The sequence below is a fragment of the Gymnoscopelus microlampas genome (assembly GCF_963454915.1).
Source record: "Gymnoscopelus microlampas genome assembly, chromosome: 23".
Lineage (NCBI taxonomy): Eukaryota > Metazoa > Chordata > Actinopteri > Myctophiformes > Myctophidae > Gymnoscopelus > Gymnoscopelus microlampas.
Window position 1 is genome coordinate 9,096,543 of NC_139960.1, and position 25,066 is coordinate 9,121,608.

General features: G+C 41.4%; 1 protein-coding gene across 1 annotated transcript in view; it reads left to right on the forward strand.

Moving 5' to 3' along the window:
- Positions 1-25,066, forward strand: part of exoc4 (exocyst complex component 4) — a 235,221-nt gene that overhangs the window by 14,843 nt on the left and 195,312 nt on the right. The window contains exons 5-7 of the mRNA XM_084049609.1: positions 5,970-6,082; positions 15,656-15,747; positions 17,455-17,609. Coding sequence (XP_083905735.1) covers positions 5,970-6,082; positions 15,656-15,747; positions 17,455-17,609 — 360 coding nt within the window. The remainder of the gene's footprint in view (positions 1-5,969; positions 6,083-15,655; positions 15,748-17,454; positions 17,610-25,066) is intronic.

Sequence of the window (25,066 nt, forward strand, 5' to 3'; positions counted from 1 at the left end):
TTTAATTTTTCTTATTGTATTTTTTTTTTTTCATTTTCCAAAAAGAATATTAAAAATAAATGAAACAAGTAATTGAAAAAACATGGTCTCCTCACGTATTAGGAGGACAATATCAGTCACCAGAACCAAGGACGTGGGTGTTTCCGCTGAATCTAACATGGTTAAAATGGAGTTTGAAGTTACAATGGGTTTGTATAGGAAGGGGGCCTATATATATACACACACACACACACACTCACACTCACACTCACACTCACACTCACACTCACACTCACACTCACACTCACACTCTCACACACACACACACACACACACACACACAGAGTCCGGGGTGCTCCCAAAATGACCCAAATCTTTTTGTGAAAGTGAAATATTCCTTTAATATACAAAGATACGCCATCCCAATTGGAATCACTAGAGGCGAAATGGTACACAAATTAAGTGAGCAAGAATTTAGGGTGTAACAGTTAATGGAAGTGGTTGATTTAATCAATTATCTATAAAACATTGAAGAAAAATATAATATTAAAATAAGCTCACAACGTATCACATTGTGTGATGCATTTTGAACTTGTAGATTCACTATTTTCGCATGATGACACCATTGTATGAGCAAGTATAAAATAAGGCTTAAGTAGTTGATCAGACTAGCCGATTACATATTAAAAAAATCTATTACGCTTTTTGCGTCAATTTCTTAGAATAATTGCTGAGAAAATAATGTATAGCTGGCAGCCCCCTAACCTCCAGTATTTAGTTAGTATGCAGTGAGGCGTGCGGCCACGCCGGCCAGCCAACCTCATGGCAAACGTTCCTCCCAGAAACAAAACCAATTCTCCTGTACAGCATTAAGACCCTAGCATCCCTGCGTGTCTGTGTGTGTGTGTGTGTGTGTGTGTGTGTGTGTGTGTGTGGGAGGGTGGTGAGTTGCCTTCCAATGAGCCATTTACTGAGACCTCGATTGGGAGGAGGACAGTGCTGCCATGTCTGCTTTATTATAAGCGACTTTGGGCTTGTTTTTCTATAAAGTCTTGTCAAGACTTGTAAATATTGGTTGTTGCGGGTTGCGTTTTTTTTTGGGCTTGTTTTCTAAATGTTGTGAAAATGTTGCGTTTTTAAAAATGTTTCAAAAAATATTTCAAAATAAAGATATTTTTTCATTTTTTTGAAAATAACAGATCTACAAGCTCTCAGCATCGCGACGCTTGTAAATTGGCTATATTCAAATGGCCGTAGCCTAGTCGCTTCCTTTGGGCTTGTTTTCATAGACCCAGGTTGCTTATTTATCTCGCAAAATCTGGCAACCCTGGAGGAGGAGGGTGGGTGGAGGTATGGGTGGTGTTCCTTCCAGGCTCCACCTTTTTGACACAGTGTTGTGGCTGCTGCTAAGTGAGAGGGGCGTATGGATGGGGGCTGCCTTGTTGTTAGAACCCACCCCGATACAGACGGGCTGGGGACCTGCCACTCTCTGACCCCTGGTAATAAATCACCACACACCTCACCGTAATTACTGCACCACGCACACACACACACACACACACACACACACATGCACACGCATGCGTAAACACTCACACACGACTGAATAGTGTAAACGCACACTTACACACATAAGGTACTCACAAACAAGTGCGCATGCACATCCACTCAGGGCTGAAGGTACTCATGCAGTGGTGGGAAAAGTACTCACATGTTTTACTTAAGTAAAAGTATCAATACCGCAATGTGGAGGTACTCTGTTACAAGTAAAGGTCTGGAATTCAAAATGTACTTGAGTAAAAGTACAAAAGTATTGGTATCAAAATGTACTTAAAGTACCAAAAGTAAAAGTACTAAAATGTTTGAAAATAGCAGATCTACAAGCTCACAACGCGTCGCGATGCGACGCGTTGTGAGCTTGTAGATCTGCTATTTTCAAATAGCCTATAGGTATAAAACTGGGCTAAAGTGGTTAATGTATGTTTTATAATTTATAATAATTTATATCTGCAAAGTAACTAGTAACTAAAGCTTTCAAATAATTGTAGTGGAGTAAAAGTACAATATTTGCCACAAAATTGTACTTCAGTACAGTACTTAAGTAAATGTACTTAGTTACTTTACACCACTGTACACATGCGGTTTGTTGAGGTGCAGTGACCTGTATCAGGCTGATTCGTCTCACAGCAGCAGGATTGACTTGTCGCTGGTTGATAGCGGGAGAGGTGGGTAGAGACTAGTCCAGCGGGTTGTCACCCATTTCGTTGGCCCTACCTATTCTGACTTAGTTGACACTGGCAGCCATTTAGGCTGCCAGTGTCAAGTAGTCGCATGCATTTTCAGAGCGTGTTCATTTTAATTTACAATTTACAATGTAGGCATTCAGCAGACGCTTTTAGCCCATTAAAACCATGAACGGATCTGTGCAGCCACTCGAACCATTATTTTGACTTTGCCTATTCAAAAATAGCAGATATACAAGCTCATAGCGCGGCACCGAGTGCCGCGCTATGAGCTTGTAGATCTGCTATTTTTTGCAAATCTTTGAATATATGTTAAAGCGAACATTTTTTACTCCGATCTGTGCTTCTGGGGGTCCCTGGAACAACATATTTTGAGATGGGGGGGATTCCGTGGCCAAGTACGTATCATTTTGGGGGGTCCTTGACATGGAAAAGTCGGAGCACCACTGATATAGCAACATGCTGTAAGGGATTTATTAAACGTTTTTAGATACAGTATGTATTTGGCCGCGGACCCCCATCTCAAAATGTGTTGTTCCAGAGACCCCCCCCAGAAGCAATGATTTGAGTTACAAATGTTCACTTAAAAAAACAAAAAGTATATATTCAAAGCACACATTTTCAAAAATAGCAGATCTACAAGCTCACAGCTTTTATATCTGCTATTTTTGAATGGCCAAAGAAATCTAAAATGACACAGATGCGTTCCCGGATTGAATGGGTTAACACTGATGTAGATATGAGGTTTCTGCCCGACAGCAAACGGAATGCCTGTCATTGTTGTGAAACCGACTACTGGCTTTTGTCCCCATGTGTGTGTGTGTGCGTGTGTGTGTGCGTGCGTGTGTGTGTGTGTGTGTGTGTGTGTGTGTGTGTGTGTGTGTGTGTGTGTGTGTGTGTGTGTGTGTGTGTGTGTGTGTGTGTGTGTGTGTGTGTGTGTGTGTGTGTGTGTGTGTGTTCTCGCCCTTGGGAACGAACACACATTTGATAAAGGGACCCGAGCTCTCAAGATGCTTTTATTAAGTGTTTATAAATGCTCAGTGACAGACCACAGCAAAAATACAGAGTGTTAATTTATCCCTGAAAGTGTAAAAGGGTCTTTTTCAGGCTTACAGAATGTAGAGAGGGAAGCTGGTGAATTTCAGTGCTTATCATCATCATCAGTGGTGGAAAGTAACTAAGTACATTTACTCAAGTACTTTACTTTTTACTTTACTCTAGTATTTACAATTCAATACTTGTACAGTTATTTGAAATCTTTAGTAGTAACTTTGTTGAATGTGATTATTATTACAAAGCATACATTAACCACGTCAGCCCCTATATATACAGTCTACTTCGGCTATTTGAAAATAGCCGATCTACAAGCTCAGACGTGTCGCGGGGGTCAGTAGTAAACAGGGTGGGGTGCAACAATCAATTATGTAATTTTTTTTTTTGCATTTAATAAGAATTGATTTTTAATGATACAAAAATGTACAAACTCACATAAAAAATGGGGAAATATTGGGCATGTCATCATAGGTGAAAAGTTTAAATACTGCTACAAAATACTCCTTAAGTGGTGAATCACATTATAAAATATCAGTTAGAAATTTGTTTTGCGTCAAGTTGTTTATAGCTAAGCAGCTTTCAATTATTTTGAATAATCAAAAAAGTAATCGATAGAATTATCGCTTAAAACCCATTAAGACCTGGAACGCATCTGTGTGTCACTTTAGATTTCTTTGGCTATTCAAAAATAGCAGATCTACAAGCTCATAGCGCGGCACCGAGTGCCGCGCTATGAGCTTGTAGATCTGCTATTTTTTGAAAAATCGTGACATTTTTTTTTTCTTTTTTTCAAAATGTTAGGATTTAGAAAACATTTTTAGAATCGCCTCAGGTTTTAATGGGTTAAGAAAATAACGTGCAACAAAGTAATATGTCAGTCAGATGTTAATTCCGCTGTCTCCCGGGACGCTCAAAGCACGCGGAAGCACACGGAGAGAGAGACAAGCAAAACAATTAGATGAGCTCTAATTGTTTTCATTTACAAAAAAAATAATTGGCTGGTTGCAAACTTGCAATTAGTAACCCTGGTGATGCTACGTTTGTTTATATAACTCATTCCAAAACAACAGTCCAGACCTTTCCAACAGGTTGTTCATCAGTGCATTACGTGTTGCTGGTCTCATAATAGGCCTCCCCCTGTGTACTAAAATATCCTTTAAGCACCTCAACCAAATTCAATGTTCCACTTTGAGCATTCAAAGCACAAAGCAACGTGGAGTTGTTCCGATCGGTGGTGGAAAGTAACTAAGTAACATGTACTCAAGTACAATTTTGAGGTTTGTGTACTATACTTGAGTACTGTATTTCCAATTTCCAATACTTTTACTTCTACTCCACTACATCTCAGAGGCACATATTGTACTTTTACTCCACTACAATTATTTGAAAACTTTAAGTTGCTAGTTACTTTTTAGATTATTATTACATTTCGGCCATTTGAAAATAGCAGATCTACAAGCTCACAATGCGTCGCATCGCGACGCATTGTGAGCTTGTAGATCGGCTATTTTCAAATGATTTTTATACATTTGAAAACTTACTTTAGTCAACCTCAACACGTTAGTACTTTTACCTTTGGTACTTTAAGTATATTTTGGTGCCAATACTTTTGTACTTTTACTCAAGTAAATTCTGAATATCATACATGTAACAGAGTATTTCTACATTGTGGTATTGATACTTTTACTCAATGAAAACAAATCTGAGTACTTCTTCCACCACTGGGGGTCTGCCAGGAAAATAGTCACACACAAAAAAGACTAGTATTATGAAAATGTATTTTCACACATTTTTCATCTTTCATAGGTCAATTTTGACAATTTAGTAGGGGTGTCACGATTCACTTACCTCGCGATTCGATTCAAAATCGATTCCTAGGGTGCCGATTCGATTAAAATTGCGATTCTGCGATTAATTGATATTCGATTCGATGCTGCGATTTATTGCGATTTTCTAACAAATATTTGATTCGATTCTGCGATTTATTGCGATTTTCTAACAATTCTGAACAATATAAACCATGAAAAGTTGAATCATACACTTCAATGCAGCCAGATCATGTCAGTCAGTCTTTCTGACATTGATTTCAGACAAAGTGCCAGTGAAAAAGGTACTAACTTATAAAAAAAAAAAGATTTTTAATATTTGGAAACGATTTTAAAATCGTGGCATTAAGAATCGCGATTTATTCATGAATCGATTTTTTTTGACAGGCCTACAATTTAGCCAATGTTTTTATAGCATAGTTTGTTGATTACTTTTGATTCAGTTATTTATTTTGATAGTTTTTTCCCCCCTTAATTTTAGAGGTATTAAAAGTCCTTAAATTGTAACTTTTGAAATGTGCAGATACCCTGTGTACATTTATACTGTATGTTGGTTTGTTTACTGTTGAGTGAGAAAACAATGCTGCACATTAAGCTAATCATCTGCCCCCCTCCCCCCCCCCCCAAATCATGTGGGGACCCCCCTGGGCGTCCCAACCCACAGTTTTGAGAACCACTGTCTTGGAGAAGCTTTGAAAATCTATAAAACAAAATCTACAAGCCAATCTACAAGCTCAACGGATCACTTGCACAATGCTCTAAAATCGATTATTTCATGAACTACGTTTTTTGTTTTAATGTAATCGATTGGTTTGATTAACCCCCACATGTCCCCCCCCCCACCACACCCTTTCCACTGTCTCCGCAGCTCCGTGGTGAAAGACACATCACCCATGCCCATGATGGACCTCACCTCAATGTCCACCCCTCGCAAGCTCATGGACTCTTCCACGCAGTTCAGCACCCCAGGAAGCGGCAGTGGTACGTTCCCATTCTCACACGCAGGCTAGAGCCTGAGCGATCACATCAGTTTGGCTGGTATATATATCGGACAATTATTTTGACTTTTTAGACGACATGGGTACTATAGGCCATTGGTTCTCAAACTTTTTCATGTCAAGGACCCCCAAAATGATATGTATTTGGCCGCGGACCCCCATCTAAAACTATTTTGTTCCAGGGACCCCCAGAAGCAAAGATTTGAGTTACAAATGTTCGCTTTAAAAATATATATTCAAAGATTTGCAAAAATGTTCAAGATTTTTTAAAAATAGCAGATCTACAAGCTCATAGCGCGGCACTCGGTGCCGCGCTATGAGCTTGTATATCTGCTATTTTTGAATAGCCAAGTATAAAAGGTCATAATTTTTCTGATGCTATATTTACACATTTTGCTGGGTACCCCCTGGAACCCCCTCAAGTACCCTTGGGGGTCCCCGGACCCCACTTTGAGAACCAAGGCTATAGGCAATTATGCAGCCGATTATGACTTTTTACACACAGAAATAAAATGGTGGATCTACATGCTCACGACACGTCGCATCACGGCGCGTTGTGAGCTTGTAGATCGGCTATTTTTTAAGTTCAGCTTATATGTGTATTTGATATTTGCTTGTTGGTTTGTTCGTTGCATAATTCAAGTTAAATGTTCTTTTTATAGATTGAAGTTTCATATTTTCTATACAAATTTTGAATCCATCAAAAAGTAGTGTTTATTTGTATGTTTTAGGTTTTGCAGAAGTTGCACGTTCTCAAATAGTAACCCTAAACAAATGTACGTTTTTCTAATTGATTCAAAGATGTGGCACTTTTTGACTAAATATCCATCAAAACATTGTTAATCGGAGGTCGAGGACCTGTAGAATCCGGCATTGATCGGGCTCTAATGCAGAATGAGAGATGGAATATCCCATGGATTCGAGTTCTCAGTCGCCACGTCGTCATTTGGATTCCATAGAAGCCAGCATGTCATTTATATGGAAGCATGTTGTGCAGCACAAGTAGCCTATCTATAAGCCTCGTAGATACTGTAGGCTATATATGGCCGAGCCATGTGGCCCATAGGGCAGGAGCATATCTCCTCTTTCTGTTGCATGAGGCGGCTTGATGTACAAGTATACCGCCTGGATATGATGCTAGTACAGTATTTCGCAGGGACTTACCCCCAAACCAACCCTTAACACATTGACTGCCAGAGTTTATTCATAATGTACTCACCCCTCTGCCAGCGATTTGCGTATTTTTTTTATTTTGTCCCCCCCCACACCCAGTCAAACAGTCAAATACGTCAAACCGGATGTGACGTGTTCTCAGATTCTCCGATCAGCCAAAAGTACGATGTGATACACGACGGCGATGACTGTGTCTTTCCCTAATCTGGCCGAAAATGACCGGGGGGGGGGGGGGGAATGAAAACCGGAAACGGAATCTGCGTCATGAAACCGGATCCCGCTGTGGGTGAAGTACTGTAAGTGGAACTCGAAACCTAGAATGAAAAACAAGCAGAATAGCGAGATAACAGATTAAACCCCAATTAATCACTAGATCTTGGCAGACAAGCACGCTATTTATTAGATCGCATTAATGCGCGATTGGCGGTATATGTGTTAATGCTGAGTGCCAAGCAGGGAGGCACTGGGTCCCCATTTCTTAAAATCTTTTGTATGACTCGACCGGGGATCGAATTCCGACCTCCCAATCTCAGGGCGGACACTCTCACCGCAAGGCCACTGAGCTGGCTGTTCAGAAGTAACTTCCATAAAATCTCATAGAACAGCAGGAACGATAATACTAAAACGTCATCATTTTACATATTGCGTTTGTGACATTTTTTTGATTTGAGCTAAAAAGCATTATTTTACACATTGTCTATTCAAAAATAGCAGATCTACAAGCTCATACCGCGGCACCGAGTGCCGTGCTATGAGCTTGTATATCTGCTATTTTTGAGAAATCGTCAAAATTTTGCAAATCTTTTAATATATATTTTTTTAACTCAAATATTTGCTTCTGGGGGTCCTTGGAACACAATATTTTGAGACGGGGGTCCACGATGGTCCGAGATGGGGGTCCGCGGCCAAATACACATCAATTTTTGGGTCCTTGACGTGAAAAAGTTTGAGAACCACTGACATAGAAACATACGTTTTTTCAAAAAACAGTTTTTTAGAAGATTTAGATTTAGAAGACATTTTGTTGAATCGGCATCAGGTCTTAATGGGTTAATTGTTTAGGAGATTTTTTTTTGTTGCTTTAATCCATGAATATCAACAGCAGAGGAGAAGAGGAGCGATGTGTTTTTATTATATTAAAGTTTCACACAACACCATTCACCATAAACCGACGACAAATTTGACATAAGGGAGCGAAACGAGGGGAAAGGGACTGTTGAAGAGAGGATTATGGCTTCTCATAAAGAGTTATCTACGCAGCCGTCCTCTAAATCCACATAAAAAGAGTATTATAATAATACACAAACGTACAAACACAAAATGTCTGTTGATTTCAGTTCATTTGCTCCGTATTGATGTTCAGAGTCGTAATGACATCATTAGCATAGATCTACATTCCTCCCATTACAGCCATTAGCATATTGTTCACACACACACACACACACACACACACACACACACACACACACACACACACACACACACAGAGCAAAATATAAAATGGCACAGAGAAACCGATTATGATATAAAGTTGGTGGCTGCTCTTGTACATGGCCACACACACACACACACACACACACACACACACACACACACACACACACACACACACACACACACACACACACACACACACACACACACACACACACACACACACACAGAGAGCATGGAGTATGATCAAAGTCATACGTGTTGAGGTTGACTAACGCCGTATTTGCCCGGTTGTGGCGTGTTCGCACCATTAACACCGTTATAGCTGACCTTACAAGCCCACGTGCCGTCACTGATGCAACGCCACTATATTCACTATATGTTTACGGCCAGTGGTGTAAAGTAACTAAGTACATGTACTCAAGTACTCTACGTAAGTGCATTTTTGAAGTATTTTTACTTCACTTGAGTATTTCCAATCTTCAATACTTCCATTACATCTCGGAGGCAAATATTGTACTTTTTTACTCCACTACGATTATTTGGTTACTGGTTACTTTGCAGATTAAAATGATTATATTACAAGACATACATTAACCACTTAAGCCCTAGGCTGTTCAAATATAGCCCGATCTACAAGCTCCCCAGCTCTCAGCAAGCGTTGAGGGCTTGTAGATTGGCTATTTTTGAAAGAGTTTGAAACATTTGAGTACATTTTGATGCCAATACTTTTGGGCTTTACTTGTAGCAGAGTATTTTTATATTGCGGTGTTGCTACTTTAACTTTTACTAAAACCGGGAAAGCATCTGTGTCATTTTTAGATATTTTTGCGTTGGCTATTCAAAAATAGCAGATGTGCAAGCTCACAGCGCGTCACTTCGTGCCGCGCTGCGAGCTTGCACATCTGCTATTTTTGAAAAATCTTCAAAGTGTGAGAACTAACGTTTGTTTGTTGAATGGGCTTCTCCCACCCCGCGCGTCGCTGACGTTGTGCGATGGAAGTATAATAAAGCAGCCATCAGTCAGCCTGTATCTGGATGATGTCAGCTCGGTGGGGGAATACCCTGGGTTTCCCAGCGCTTTGGGGAGGGACTGACAGTGGTGGAAAAAAAGTACTCAAATGTTTTACTTAAGTAAAAGTATCAAAAGTGCTATGTAGTAACACTACAGTTACTGTACAAGTAAAAGTCCGGAATTCAAAATGCACTTGATTAAAAGTACAAAAGTATCGGCATCCAAATGTACTTAATACTCAAAGGCGCTCGGGTGGCGCAGTGCTAAAGTCCCTGCCCACCACCACCACGGAGGTTGTGGTAGGGAGGGATTAGTGCTGCACAATTAATCGAAAAAAGATTGTGATCTCGATTCAGACACCTATGCAATCTCGATTTTAAATTATGGCGATTTTCTTTTCAATATAAAAAAAAAAAAAGTTTTTTTTTTTTTGCTTAATATTTTAGCGGCACTAGCCGCTCTATACCTGTCTTTGTCCATGTGCGTACGTCAACGTTCTGATTGGTCAGGTGCGTACGTCAACAAAGTGATTGGTCAAGCTTCACGTGACACGTGGCTATAAACACATTATAAACACATATCGATGACAAAATGTATCAAAGGCGCCGCTAACTTCACACAGGGTGTGATTTTTATATTTACAAGAGAATCGTGTGAGAATCGTGATCTCGAGCACTAGGAGGGATGTAGATCGGCTATTTTCAAATGAGATGAGATGTATATACGTGTAGGGCTGAAGTGGGTATTGTATGTAAATGTATAAGTATAATATTTGCCTCTGAGATGTAGTGGAGCAGAAGTAAAAGTATTGGAAATGGGAAATACTCCAGTAAAGTAAAAAAATACCTCAAAATTGTGGCACTTGAGTAAATGTACTTACAGTAGTTACTTTACACCACTGGACGGAAGTGTAATAAAGCAGCCATTAGTCAGCCTGTATCTGGGTGGTGTGTCAGCTCAGTGGGGGAACAAGCATTCATTATCCTGGCTTTTCTCTCTGTGCTTCAGGGAGGAACTGATAATGCAGATGTAACTGCATCACACACACACACACACACACACACACACACACACACACACACACACACACACACACACACACACACACACACACACACACACACACACACACACAGCTGTGTGTGTGTGTGTGTGTGTGTGTGAATCCTCCGCTGCCTCGTCAACAACATTGTGGAGTCGGCGGCTGATGATGATGCTTGCTCCTCCTCGCGGTGCGTTCATTCCGTGGTGGTCTGCGGCACGCTGAAACAGTGGGGAGCTAACTAACTAAGAATATAATGAAACAAGTTTAGTCTTGTAATAATAGCTTGGAGTGGCTGCCCATCCCGTCTATAATATGGCTTCCTAACGTTTTTTAATTGTAATTGTAATAACCTGTGCACAACCACTCCTGGCCTAATCTGTTCTCAAGAACAGATTCCGAGCTGCGTTATTGCGTCTGTCGGGGGAGGGCCGTTCAGAGCGTGTGAACATTGGCCTACAAGTGGGCCGGCCGCAATGGTGTGCACAGACATTTTGAGGGGCAGGTGCTCAAGTAAAAAAAAAAAGGGCACCTTGCGCAGCGCGCGGAACCGCCGGCTGCCTTAGTAGTGTGAGATTTATAGAAGAAAATTGCAACGCACATTTTGGGGAATTGTTAATATATTAGAACCTTTTAATCCAGAATTGATCGATGTCACCATGGGCTACATACTGTAAACCAGGGGTCTTCAACGTTTTCAGGCCAAGGACCCCCTAGCTGAGAGAGATGAAGCAGGGACCCCCGTATAAAATTGTGTTTAAGATTATACTTTTTTTTGTTTACTTGGTCTGCTCTTTTTTCCCTCTACACCTATACCTCTTTGCCAAAAATAGCAGATCTACAAGCTCACAACGCCTCGCAGCGCGAGGCGTTGTGAGCTTGTAGATCTGCTATTTTTGGCTAAAGTTCTCCTCAGAAAAGGGATGCTAGGTTTCGAGTGGTTATGGAAAAAAAAAAATCATATCGCATAAAGATTTGGCGGACCCCCTGTTGTAACTCTGAGGACCCCCTATGGGTCCTGGACACCCTTTTGAAGACCCCTGCTGTGAACTGAAAAAAAAAACTTTTTTTTTCAAAAGGGCACTTCTGGTCAAGAGGGCAAAGGGCAGGTGCTCTAGCACCACCTAGAGTCTATCTGTGCACGTCCCTGGCCGGCCGTAGATCAGGACATAAGCCCAATGAAATGTAGTGCGGCGCCTGTCAGCAGGCCGTGTTGGGCATGAATCACTTGAACCCAAGTGTCTCTATTCATTGGTAAACGTTTGGCAAACGTAGCAGATCTACAAGATACACTGGACCGGCGATTTTTGGCGAAGAGATTTGGGTGTAGAGAGGGAGATGCTAGCGGAGCCTTGGCGCTAATCCGGTCAACTAAATACAGTGGTTCTCAAACTTTTTCATGTCAAGGACCCCCAAATTGACACTTTATTAGCCCGCGGACCCCCATTTGTAAAGATAATCCAGGGACCCCCATAAGAGAAGATTTTTACGGCTCTAGCAGTGATTCTCAACCATTTTAACTTCAAGGACCCCCAGTTTGACATGCATTAGGCTACGGACCCCTATAATGGCATTTCTATCTCTGGGACCCCAATTCATATTGTAAAATCAATGTTGATTTAACTCTGAGAGTGTACAAATGGAACCAAATGGACCCTAACGGGTCCATTTGGTTCCATTTGTACACTCTCAGAGTTACAGACCCATAAGGGTCCATTTGGTTCCTAACTATCCATCATTTAGCTGGGGACCCCCTGAAACTCCCTCAAGGACCCCTGGGGGTCCCTGGACCCCACTTTGAGAACCACTGAACTAAATACAGTATATATACATGTAAGGTTTGCGTTGTTAACCAGCTTCAATCATTTAAGAAGAAAAAAAACTGCTGAATTACCAGATCTATCTACAAACTCGCAACGCATTACTTTGTGACGTGTTGTGAGCTTGTAGATCTGCTATTCTCGCGCGACGCCATCGTTTGCCAAAGTATCCTTTGCGCAAAGTATTGCTTGCTTCACTCATTCACCATACAGTACCCACAACCTGTTTGTGTGCACGCGTACACAAGCATCACAGCACACACACACACACACACACACACACACACACACACACACACACACACACACACACACACACACACACACACACACACACACACACACACACACACACACACACACACACACACACACACACACACACACACACACACACACCCAGAGACACATTAACCCATTAAGACCTGGAACTGTGTCAGTTTTAGATTTGAGCTAAAAAGCATTATTTTACACTTTGGGCTATTCAAAAATAGCAGATATACAAGCTCGTAGCGCGGCACCGAGTGCCGCGCTACGAGCTTGTAGATCTGCTATTTTTGAAAAATCGTGAAAATGTTTGCAAATCTTTGAATATATATATTTTTAAAGCGAACATTTTTAACTCAAATCTTTGCTTCTGGGGGGTCCCTGGTACAATATATTTTGATGGGGGTCCGCAGTCAAATACATATAATTCTGGGGGTCCTTGACATGAAAAAGATACCACTGATATAGAAACATACGTTTTTCAGAATACTGTTGAGATTTAGGAGACGGCATGTAGAATCGGCTTCAGGTCTCAATGGGTTAAAACGTGCGCTAATACAATTTACAGTAGTGTGTTCTACTGTCCTTAATTCATCCTCAGAGCCTTAAAAAGTCGATGTTAAACACATACTGTTGCTTTCCCCACATTATGCAAAAAAACCCACACAGACCATTATGTGCTGCTGAGATGTTTAATACCCCCGTACTGGCGTCAGCGCCATGGCTCGCCATTTTGTCTGATGGCGTAGCGAGTAGAGCAGCTCGTTTTGAAGCTGGTAATTACAGTAATTATTGCGCAAAAAAAATACAGTTAGAAACGGAGGGCGAAAAAAAAAGAGAGGAAATGCAGCCCAAGTCCATTAAGTTTCCATTGAACATTAACCCATTCAATCCGGGAACGCGTCTGTGTCAATTTTGGATTTCTTTGGGCTATTCAAAAATAGCAGATCTACAAGCTCATAGCGCGGCACCGAGTGCCGCGCTATGAGCTTGTAGATCTGCTATTTTTGAAAAATCGTGAAAATGTGTCAAATATTTGAATACATATATATATATAATTTTTTTTTTTTCAAATTGAATTGTTTTTTACTGAAATCTCTGCTTCTGGGGGATTCTACAAATGTCTTCTAAATCCTAACAGTAAAAAAATAAATAAACTTATGTTGCTATAATATCAGTGGTTCTCAAATTTCTTTCATGTCAAGGACCCCCAAAATTATATTTATTTGTCTGTGGACCCCCCCCCCCCCCCCCCCCCCATCTCAAAATATTTTGTTCCAGGGACCCCCCCGGAAACAAAGATTTGAGTTAAAAATGTATATATACATATTCAAAGATTTGCACACATTTTCACAATTTCTTTTTCCCAAAAAATAGCAGATCTACAAGCTCGTAGCGCGGCACTCGGTGCCACGCTACGAGCTTGTAGATCTGCTATTTTTTTAACGGCCAAAGAAATAAAAAAAATGACCGGTTCCCAGTCCTAGTGGGTTAACTGTGTTAACGTTGGAATGCTCCATCTGATGGAAATTAGAGCATCTCTCCACGCTGCCACTCTCAATTTAGCCCCTAATGTGGCCCTCATCAGGGGGGGGGGGGAGGGAGAGAGGACCAGAGAAAGGGTGTTTGTGTGTTGGGAATTGCATTTAACCACATGAACCCCTAGCCGCGTCCTTCTTCTGGGGCAGATATTCAGCAGAACAGCTGCAAGGTCAAATCCAGAGCGATTTACGGTAAGCGAGGTAAACACGAGGTAATACATCAAATGCATGGAAATAGTAATCTATAGGATCATAGGTAAACCAAGAACCTATCGTCAGTCTAAACAGAACAATAATAACAAGAAGAAATAATCTGTACATTCAAACTATACAAGCTATAGGATGCCACAACTATAGAAGGTCACACAAACGTGTTGCAATGCGTTGTCGGCTATTTTCACCAAAGAGATTTGGTGTAGAGGGAAACAAAGGAGGGAGCCTTGTATAGACCCATGGGGGACCCCTGTGGGTTTAAGTGATCGAATGCATTGGTTCTCAAAGTGGGATCCTTTGAGGGAGTTCCAGGGGGTCCCCAGCAAAATGTGTGAATATAGCATCACAATTTTTACCTTTTTATACTTTGGCTATTCAAAAATAGCAGATCTACAAGCTCATAGCGCGGCACCGAGTGCCGCGCTATGAGCTTGTAGATCTGCTATTTTTTGAAAGATCTTGAAGATTCGTGCAAATCTTTGAATATATTTCTTCTAAAGCGAACATTTTAACACAAATCTTTGCTTCTGGGAGTCCCTGGCACAACATATTTTCAGATGGGGGGTCCGCGGCCAAATATAATCAATTTGGGGGTCCCTGGCATGAACAAGTTTGAGAAGCACTGATCTAATGTACCTGTTTTGGATTCATTAGAACGCAAAAAAAAAGGTTGCTCTTGTCATTATTAGTCATTCTATTTGATTTGATTTGATTTCCAAACCACAGACACGAATATTTTCTGAAAGAAATAAATGCATTGGTAGTAATATTGTCCTCTGCATTTGTTTATATCGTCTCTGTCGGGTTGAAAACTCATATATCCAAAATGGCAAAGTGACACATTTCTCGGCTTGTAGATCTGCTACTTTTGAGCGACGCTGTAGTATGATCAAATAGGGCGTTCATTTATGAAACAACGCAAAAAGTTAAAATATGGAGATAAGAGGTTTCTGCCCGATATACTACAGTGTACAGAGTAGAAACTTAACTCTCTGTCTGTCTGTGTATATCTGTCTGTCTCTGTCTCTCTGTCTGTCTGTCTGTCTCTCAGGGCAACAGGAGACACGTGACCACAACCAGACAGACCTCCACGAGATCCATCCAGAAGATAACAGTGCAGAGTTCATGGGCATCCTGATCAAGGTACACACACACACACACACGCACGCACGCACGCACGCACACGCACGCACACGCACACGCACACGCACACACTCACACTCACACTCACACACCATCTTTATTTGCGTTCACATTTAACACATCGGGTGCCAAACACGGTCTGAACCGTGTGTTTACATAGTGGCGGTTCCGAAGCTTCGGTGCCGAACACGGTCTGAACCGTGATTTCAGTCTTTTTGTTTTTTTCGTTTTTCTGCGAAGGAAGTGCCAGATCGCTCACCGGAAACAATTTTTTTCCCCCATCCGCTTCCTGTCTATTTCCTACTTTGAAACGCCTATATCTCCGAATCTGTTTCCTGTGGGGAAAACCGGTCATGCGCGATGCGCGATCCCCCCCCGTTGTAACCCGCGAGGGGAATGTTATGGTTCCAGCCTGTAGCCAGGCTCATGGCAGAACATGAATCGATGCTTTTTTTTGCGTGGATTTGCTTGTAACGCACGCGGAAACTTTAAACAGCAAAGCGCAGTCAATGGGGAGAATGCTGGCACCCACGGTAAGTTGTTATGAAAAAATGCTGGCACCCGATGTGTTAACAAGAAATTCTTGAACACAAACAATAGTAGATGTAAAAACTCAACAAGTGTTTCAGGATACAGGAAGCATCGTCTCCTCCATAATGTGGCGACTGACAATTATCACAGACACTGAACAGAATTTAGTCAATGTCTTATCAGCTCTTGGCTTATTGGGTATTCCAACAATCTGCAGGCCTCTCACAACTCATTTATGGACTTTACCGAGGCTTCCAAATATGAACACAAGCATATTTACGTTTGTAACCGAGCTGTATAATTGCATCTTTAAGACTTTGGTACTTTAGCACCGTGGTAAGGAACACCTCTTCCAGACTGTGGTTCAATGTACAGCCCACTTACAAAATGGTCATTTCTCTACTGTCCTCATCAACAACAACAACAACATCTGGTGTATTCGCTGTAACATCTGAAAAGGCATCATTTTCATTATTGAACATGGCAGTTGAAACACAAGAGTGTTTATACATTTTGGCAGATGATGAAACATATGAACTTATGTCCTTAACCCATTGAGACCTGGAACTGTGTGATTTTTAGATTTGAGCTAAAAAGCATTATTTTACACTTTGGGCTATTCAAAAATAGCAGATCTACAAGCTCATAGCGCGGCACCGAGTGCCGTGCTACGAGCTTGTAGATCTGCTATTTTTGAAAAATCGTGAAAATGTGTGCAAATCTTTCAATATATATATTTTTAAAGCGAACATTTTTAACTCAAATCTTTGCTTCTGGGGGTCCCTGGAACAAAATATTTTGATGGGGGTCCAAATACATATAATTTTGGGGGTCCTTGACATGAAAAAGTTTGAGAACCACTGACATAGAAACTTACGTTTTTTCAGAAAACTGTTGGGATTTAGCAGACATTTAGAATCGGCTTCAGGTTTTAAAGGGTTAACTAATAGATCAACAATCCTGTCGTGCCTATAGCAATGTACATCCCCTTATATACACAGCAGCCAGTCAGAATTATGCTGCTTGGGTCCCGGAACTCGCTTGCCCCCATGGGCTTACTCATTGGCTCGTGGAATGAGATACTGTACCCAAGGCATGCTATCAGTTTGGTAAATGTATTTAAAGTTCTCTAATTGCCCTTTCTTTTTCTTTTTTTCTCCCCTAATTCTCCTATAGGCTCTGGCCAAGCTGAAGAAGATCCCAGAGACCATCAATGCCATCATGGAGCGACTGGAGCCCGAGCTGAACCAGATCCTGAAGAGGTCCACCACCCAGATAGCCGACCACGCTTACCAGAGAGGAGAGACCTTGACCCAGGAGAACCAACCCAGGTAGGGAGGCAAGGAGGACGGGCTGGATGGATGGATTGATGGATGATGGAGGGGGAGACCTGCTTTTAAAATGACTTCAACCCATTCAGACCGGGAACGCATCTATGTCATTTTTAGATTTGAGCTAAAAAAGCATTATTTTACGCTTTGGCTATTAAAAAATAGCAGATCTACAAGCTCGTAGCGCGCTACGAGCTTGTAGATCTGCTATTTTTGATTTTTTTTTTTTAAATGTGTGCAAATCTGTGAATATATATATATATATATATATATATATATATATTATTTTAATTTTTAACTCAAATCTTTGCTTCTGGGGGTCCCTGGAACCAAATATTTTGAGATGGGGGGGGGGTCCGCGGCCAAATACATATAATTTTGGGGGTCCTTGACAATTATGAAAAAGATCAGAACCACTGATATAGCAACATAAGTTTTTTTAGAAAACTGTTGGGATTTAGAAGACATTATTTTGTAGAATCGGCCTCAGGTCTTAATGGGTTAATAAAAGTGTTACTGATCGTAATTGCGATTGTGATCGTGTTAGAATCCACCGTAGTGCATTCGGCTTTGTCGAGCGTCTACACCAACACAAGTGGCCCGTGTTGGGGGGGAGGAGGGTGATAACTGGCACTGCACGTAATCCTATGGGCTGGGGGGGGGGGGGGGGGGGGGGGGGGGGGGGAGGCTGTCAGCAGGGGGTGTTGGGTGGGAGGCGTGTGTCAACACAGAAATGTGTGTGGGGAGGAATTATTTGGCATAGAGAAGAAAAAGGGGGTAAAAAGCTGAAATAATTGTAAACATGTACTGATCCTTTTGAAAGACCGACTAGGCTGGCCTCAAATCTACTGTATGGATGCTTTCAAACTGACGGCAATAGCAACAATGAACCCGGAGAATTTCTGTTCTTTATCCCGGACGCTGGAAATGCGTGATGGGGTTCTGACGTCACCCGAATCTACGCGTTATTAGTATTAACCCGTTAAGACCTGAGGCGATTCTTAAAAAATGATTTCTAAATCCTAAAATCCTGAAAATGTTTCAAGATTTTTCAAAAATAGCAGATCTACAGATGTGCCACTTCAAAACTTCACACGTTACTGTTCTTTCCCTGAAAGTGCCCTGAAAATGCATGTTTTCCTCCCTGTTCTGCCCTTAAAAAGGCACTGTTTTGCCCCTGAAAAGAAGTTGTCACTACACACCCCCGTTTTTCCCTTCAACAGACATCCATATATACATGAGAACAAAAGAATGTGTGTTGAAGAAGGTGTCAGACTCATTATGAGGCGAAAGGTGATTTGAAGAGGTCCTTGACCAGTTGCTCAAATTAATTAGCATCATAAAAGCAGTGATCATCAAAATAATTCAGCATTTTAAATGCCCTTCTTTGTCCCTCTTATTGCCCTGGGAATCCCCTGAAAATGTACTGTCTTGGCGATGGCAGGACATTTGAAGTTTTGAAATGGCACATCTGTACAAGCTCATAGCGCGGCACTCGGTGCCGCGCTATGAGCTTGTAGATCTGCTATTTTTGAATAGCCAAAGCCAATCTAAAGTGACACAGACGCGTTACTTCCAGGTCTTAATGGGTTTTAATCAGCATTATGAGAGGCCAAAATTTAAATGTGAACGTCCATTTACCGCAGAGCGTACAAATGAAACCAAATGGACCCTTCAGGGGAGAGGCTCCACTCCCCCCAGTCCGTGTATGTGTTATGTATTATTTCTCCCGCGGATATACGTACAGTAACTGCGATTCGTGCATCTCTACAGGACGCTAAATCTGTACCGTCTCTCAAAAATGTTCACGCCTGAATAACGACGCTAAGAGTTCAACTCGTTAAAGGAAGAGTTCACCCAAAAAATTACTTATTTTCTATCAATTACACACCCCATGAAGCCTTGATTACATGGATTTATTTTTGTTTTTGTGGCATTCCTAAGACAATAATTTGATGACTGTGTGTATTTCCGGTAGGAGACACAAATAATCTACTTTGTGTCTCCTACCGGATACGTTAGCCGGTAGGAGACGGGAATCAAATTATTCGTTTAGGAATGCGACAAAAACAAAAAAGAATCCATGGATTCAAGGCTTCATAGGGTGTGCAATTGATAGAAAATAAGTCATTTTTTGAGTGAACTCCTCCTTTAAACCCAGCGTTTTCTTTGTGACATGAGTCTTGTTCCTAAGCTGTTGTTTTTCTGAACTCTGGTGCCTGTGTTTCGTGTCACAGCGTGCTCAGCGATGATGTTATTGCTCATGTTCAAGCACTTTGTAGAAGAATGAGGAATGCAACTCCAATCACCTTTCTTATTTGTCCCCAGTTAAAAAAAAAAAACGACAACAACTAAACATAATGTAATGGAAGCAACCACACTCGGTGCGCGGTAAACGTTCTTTATTATTCAGCTCTCATGTTATCTCTCAGCTAGGATCACTTCCCCAGACATTTACCCCTGTATTTTTTATTCATAACTCCCCTTATTTAAAACAAAAAAAAACCCCACAGTAATCCATAAACCTACAGAGGCCCGTCTGTCTGTCTGTCTGTCTGTCTGTCTGTCTGTCTGTCTGTCTGTCTCGCCACGGCCAAGCGCAGCTAAGAGCAAAAAAAAAAAAACACACACAAAAAAAGGATTATGTTGGAGAGAAAAGCGATATAATGACAGCACTTAGGGGAAGCACTTACCTCCCAGACGATATGAATAATGTGTTTTTTTCTGTTGTATTTTCCATCATTTGTATGCAGTCAGTGGGTGTGAATCCGTATCTTTTTGGACTGGACTGACTGACTGACTGACTGACTGACATGGCAGTTTTTACTACATTCCAGTCCTTAACCCATTAAGACCTGGAACTGTGTCATTTTTAGATTTGAGCTAAAAAGCATTATTTTACACTTTGGGCTATTCAAAAATAGCAGATATACAAGCTCATAGCGCGGCACCGAGTGCCGCGCTACGAGCTTGTAGATCTGCTATTTTAGAAAAATCGTGAAAATGTGTGCAAATCTTTGAATGTATGTATTTTTAAAGCAAACATTTTTAACTCAAATCTTTGCTTCTGGGGGGTCCCTGGAACAAAATATTTTGATGGGGGTCCGCGGCCAATACATATAATTTTGGGGGTCCTTGACATGAAAAAGATTGAGCACCACTGATATAGAAACATACGTTTTGTTCAGAAAACTGTTGAGATTTAGGAGACATGTAGAATCGGCTTCAGGTCTCAATGGGTTTAAAAAAAGTAACTTTTTCCACTTCACTCTATTATACAAGGGATAATTAATGGGGGAGCGGGTCATCGTTATTGAGAAATAAACCTTGACAGGGTGATTAGAACCCGATGCGATAGCAGAGGTGTGAAACAAAACCCTGACGTCCTCTTTAGCTGCAATGACTAAAGATGTGGCATTGAAAACCCTCTTGAACAGAAGGCCCAATTAACCCATTCAGTCCAGGAACGTGTCTGTGTCATTTTAAGATTTCTTTGGCTATTCAAAAAAATAGCACATACTGTATACAAGCTACGAGCTTGTAGATCTGCTATTTTTGAAAAATCGTGAAAATGTGTGCCAGTCTTTGAATATATTGTATTTTTTTTTTTCAAGCGAACATTTTTTAACTCAAATCTTTGCTTCTTGGGGTGGGGGTGGGGGTGGGGGGGGTCTCTGCCACGAAATATTTTGGGGGTCCTTGACATGAAAGTTTGAGAACCACTGATATTATAGCAATATAAGATATTATAGCAACACAATACTATACAATATGTAGTGGGGGATACCTGCTTCAGTTTTCTCTCAGCCAAGGGGTCCTTGTTGCCCTCTACTGCCAGGTGTGTGTGTGTGTGTGTGTGTGTGTGTGTGTGTGTGTGTGTGTGTGTGTGTGTGTGTGTGTGTGTGTGTGTGTGTGTGTGTGTGTGTGTGTGTGTGTGTGTGTGTGTGTGTGTGTGTGTTTGCCCACCACCTGTCTGAGTTTAGACTATTACATTTTAAAAGCAGCCAGGTGTGTGTGTGTGTGTGTGTGTGTGTGTGTGTGTGTGTGTGTGTGTGTGTGTGTGTGTGCCCACCACCTGTCTGAGTTTAGACTATTACATTTTAAAAGCTGTCACGTCAGCCCCACACACACACACACACACACACACACTGGGTGCAGTCTTTGAAACTGCAGGTTTCAGTCCATTGATCCTGAACCGTTTAAGGAGCGTCTTGTTTTCTGTCAGAGATGCTCTCCTCTCCTCTCCTCCCCTCCTCTCCCCTCTCCCCTCCCCTCTCCTCCCCTCTCCTCCCCTCCCTCCCTGTCAGACGTTGAATCTCATCTGACCTGGGTGTATTAGGCCACTATGTAGCTCATTCCCAGCCACGCTGCAAACAGATTGTTTTTTACTTAGTGTGTTTGTACAGTAAACGCATGCTCGGCAGTGTGCATTTTACAGTCGTGTGTGTGTGTGTGTGTGTGTGTGTGTGTGTGTGTGTGTGTGTGTGTGTGTGTGTGTGTGTGTGTGTGTGTGTGTGTGTGTGTGTGTGTGTGTGTGTGTGTTTGCTTGCCTGCGCAGCAGCACTCCTTGTTGTTTGCTTCAATTTAAAGTCGAGCCGTGTTGCTATGGAAACTCCTACCAACGGACCACTTCTACAGGAAGTGCGGTCTTGCATAAAGATCTATAGCGCCAGAGACTAGCGGACAACGTCAACAGCTCACCTGTGTGTGTGTGTGTGTGTGTGTGTGTGTGTGTGTGTGTGTGTGTGTGTGTGTGTGTGTGTGTGTGTACTTTTATTACCAGTGAGGGCCAAATGTTCAGCAAGTATAACAGAATTTCTCTGCTGTCGAGCAGAAACCAAATATGTCCAAAATATTAACTTTTCAGGAAAATAAATAAATACAAAATAAAACAACACAACACTGCCTCATCAAAGTTGGTATGGTGACTTTTATACATTGATTTGAGCCAAAAAAGCATTAGTTTACACTTTGGCTATTCAAAAATAGCAGATCTACAAGCTCATAGCGAGGCACCGAGTGCCGCGCTATGAGCTTGTAGATCTGCTATTTTTGAAAAATCTTGAAAATTTGTGCAAATCTTATCTATATATATTTTTTTAAGCGAACATTTGTAACTCAAATCTTTGCTTCTGGGGGGTCCCTGGAACAAAATATTTTTAGATGGGGGTCCGCGGCCAAATACATATCATTTTGGGGGTCCTTGACATGAAAAAGTTTGAGAACCACTGGATTAGAATGACCATGTCAGACGAAAAAACAAAACAAAGTCAGAGTTAGGTGGGTTGAGGATCCAATGGAGTTATGAAGTTTAGCCAGAGGCACTTCAATGTTATATTTGTAAAACCCACACACAAGTGTTGACAAGTAGATTTCTGCTCACATGCATTCTTAACCACTGACATACTTAGTCCGCTGCTAATTTCCCTGCTCTTTGCCCAAAAATAGCAGATCTGCTATTTTCGCCAAATGTGTTCCGCAGAATGTATTTTCCATTCAAAATGGATCGTGAACGTGTAAATGGCGCATTTTCTATAGCACCTTTTTCCAAAGCACTTAACACTTAACATAAGCACGCACGCGCGCGCGCACACACACATTTTACACCAACGACCGAGGAAACCATGCAAGGCACCGACATGCTCATCAGGAGCAGACAGTTAGAGGTTCAGTGTCTTGTCGACACAGTCATTCCTTCAGTGGAGCTGTACTGGGAGGTAATGAAGAAGGACGGAGCTCTTCTCACTGCTTTGGAAAGATTGAACAAAGAGGTTTTTTGTGTGTGTGTGTGTTTGTGTGTGTGTGTGTGTGTGTGTGTGTGTGTGTGTGTGTGTGTGTGTGTGTGTGTGTGTGTGTGTGTGTGTGTGTGTGTGTGTGTGTGTGTGTGTGTGTGTGTGTGTGTGTGTGTGTGTGTGTGTGTGTGTGTGTGTGTGTGTGTGTGTGTGTGTGTGATAAATGCTGGTCTGTGCGAGGTGAGTGTGCATTTTTGTCAGTTCCTGAATGGATTTACATGGATTGAATGAATTTGCATGAGAGAGATGGCGATGGAGAGATATGAGAGAGAGAGAGAGAATGAGCGAGAGAGAGAGATGGAGAGAGAGAGAGAGAACTGACACCACAACTTTTTCCGTCTCTGAGAGTTTGAGGCGATGTCATTTCCACCTTCCACTATGTACACGTTCCACTCACCCAGTTATAAGTCACAGTGATTTGCCTCTCCATTAACCCATTCAATCCGGGAACGCATCTGTGACATTTTTTATTTCTTTGGCTATTAAAAAAAAAGATTAAAGAAATCGTGAAAATATTAGCAAATCTTTGAATATATATATTTTTTTAAAGTGAACATTTGCAACCCAAATCTTTGCTTCTGGGGGGTCCCTGGAACAACATATTTTGAGATGGGGGTCCGTGGCCAAATACATATCATTTTGGGTGGTCCTTGACATGAAAAAGCTTGTGAACCACTGATTATACAGTAGCAACATAAGTTAAAAAAAAAAACCTGTTAGAATTTAGAAGACATTTGTAGAATCCCTAGAAGCAAAGATCTGCGTTACAAATGTTCGCTTTAGAATATTTATATTCAGATAAGATTTGCACACATTTTCATGATAAAAAACAAACAAAACATACATACAAGCTCATGGCGCGGCACTCGGTCCCGCGCTATGAGCTTGTTGATCTGCTATTTTTGAACAGCCAAAGTATAAGATAATGGTCAAAGTGACAGATGCTTTCCCGGTCTTTATGGGTTAGTGGAGTGACAGACCGCCAACCAAATGCCCCCCTCCCCCCCCTCCCCCCTAGTTAAATCTCCTCACTACTACATCCTTAACCCTTTAAAGGACGACTTCACCGCTTTTCAACCTATCTTCATATAATTGGTCCTCACTAATACTCATGATAAAATGGTACCATTTTCTTCTACTCGGTCTTTGTCTCAGAGGAGGACTGTGGACAGTTCAGAGTCCCGTCTACCAGTGACATCATCAATGGGGAATCCAAGCTAATAGAAACGGCAGGCTTTCTATTCCTGGAAAGTTGCAATGCAATAATAGAAGCCATTGTTCTTGTGTTAATAAAAATCTAAATAAAAAATGTGAAATCTTGTTGTAAAAAACAAATCATGCCTAACGATGATGTCACTGGTAGACAGGTTTCTGGACTGTCCACAGCCCTCCTATGGGACACAGACCAAGTAGAAAAGAATTGTACCATTTTATCGTGAGTATTATTGAGGACAAATTATATGAAGATAGGTTGAAAAGCGGTGAAGTCGTCCTTTAAGACCTGAGGCGATTCTTTAAAAAAATCTAAATCCTAACAGTTTGTGGAAAAAAATTAAAAAAAAAATGTTTCAAGATTTTTCAAAAATAGCAGATATACAAGCTCATAGCGCTATGAGCTTGTATATCTGCTATTTTTGAATAGCCCAAAGAAATTTAAAGTGACAC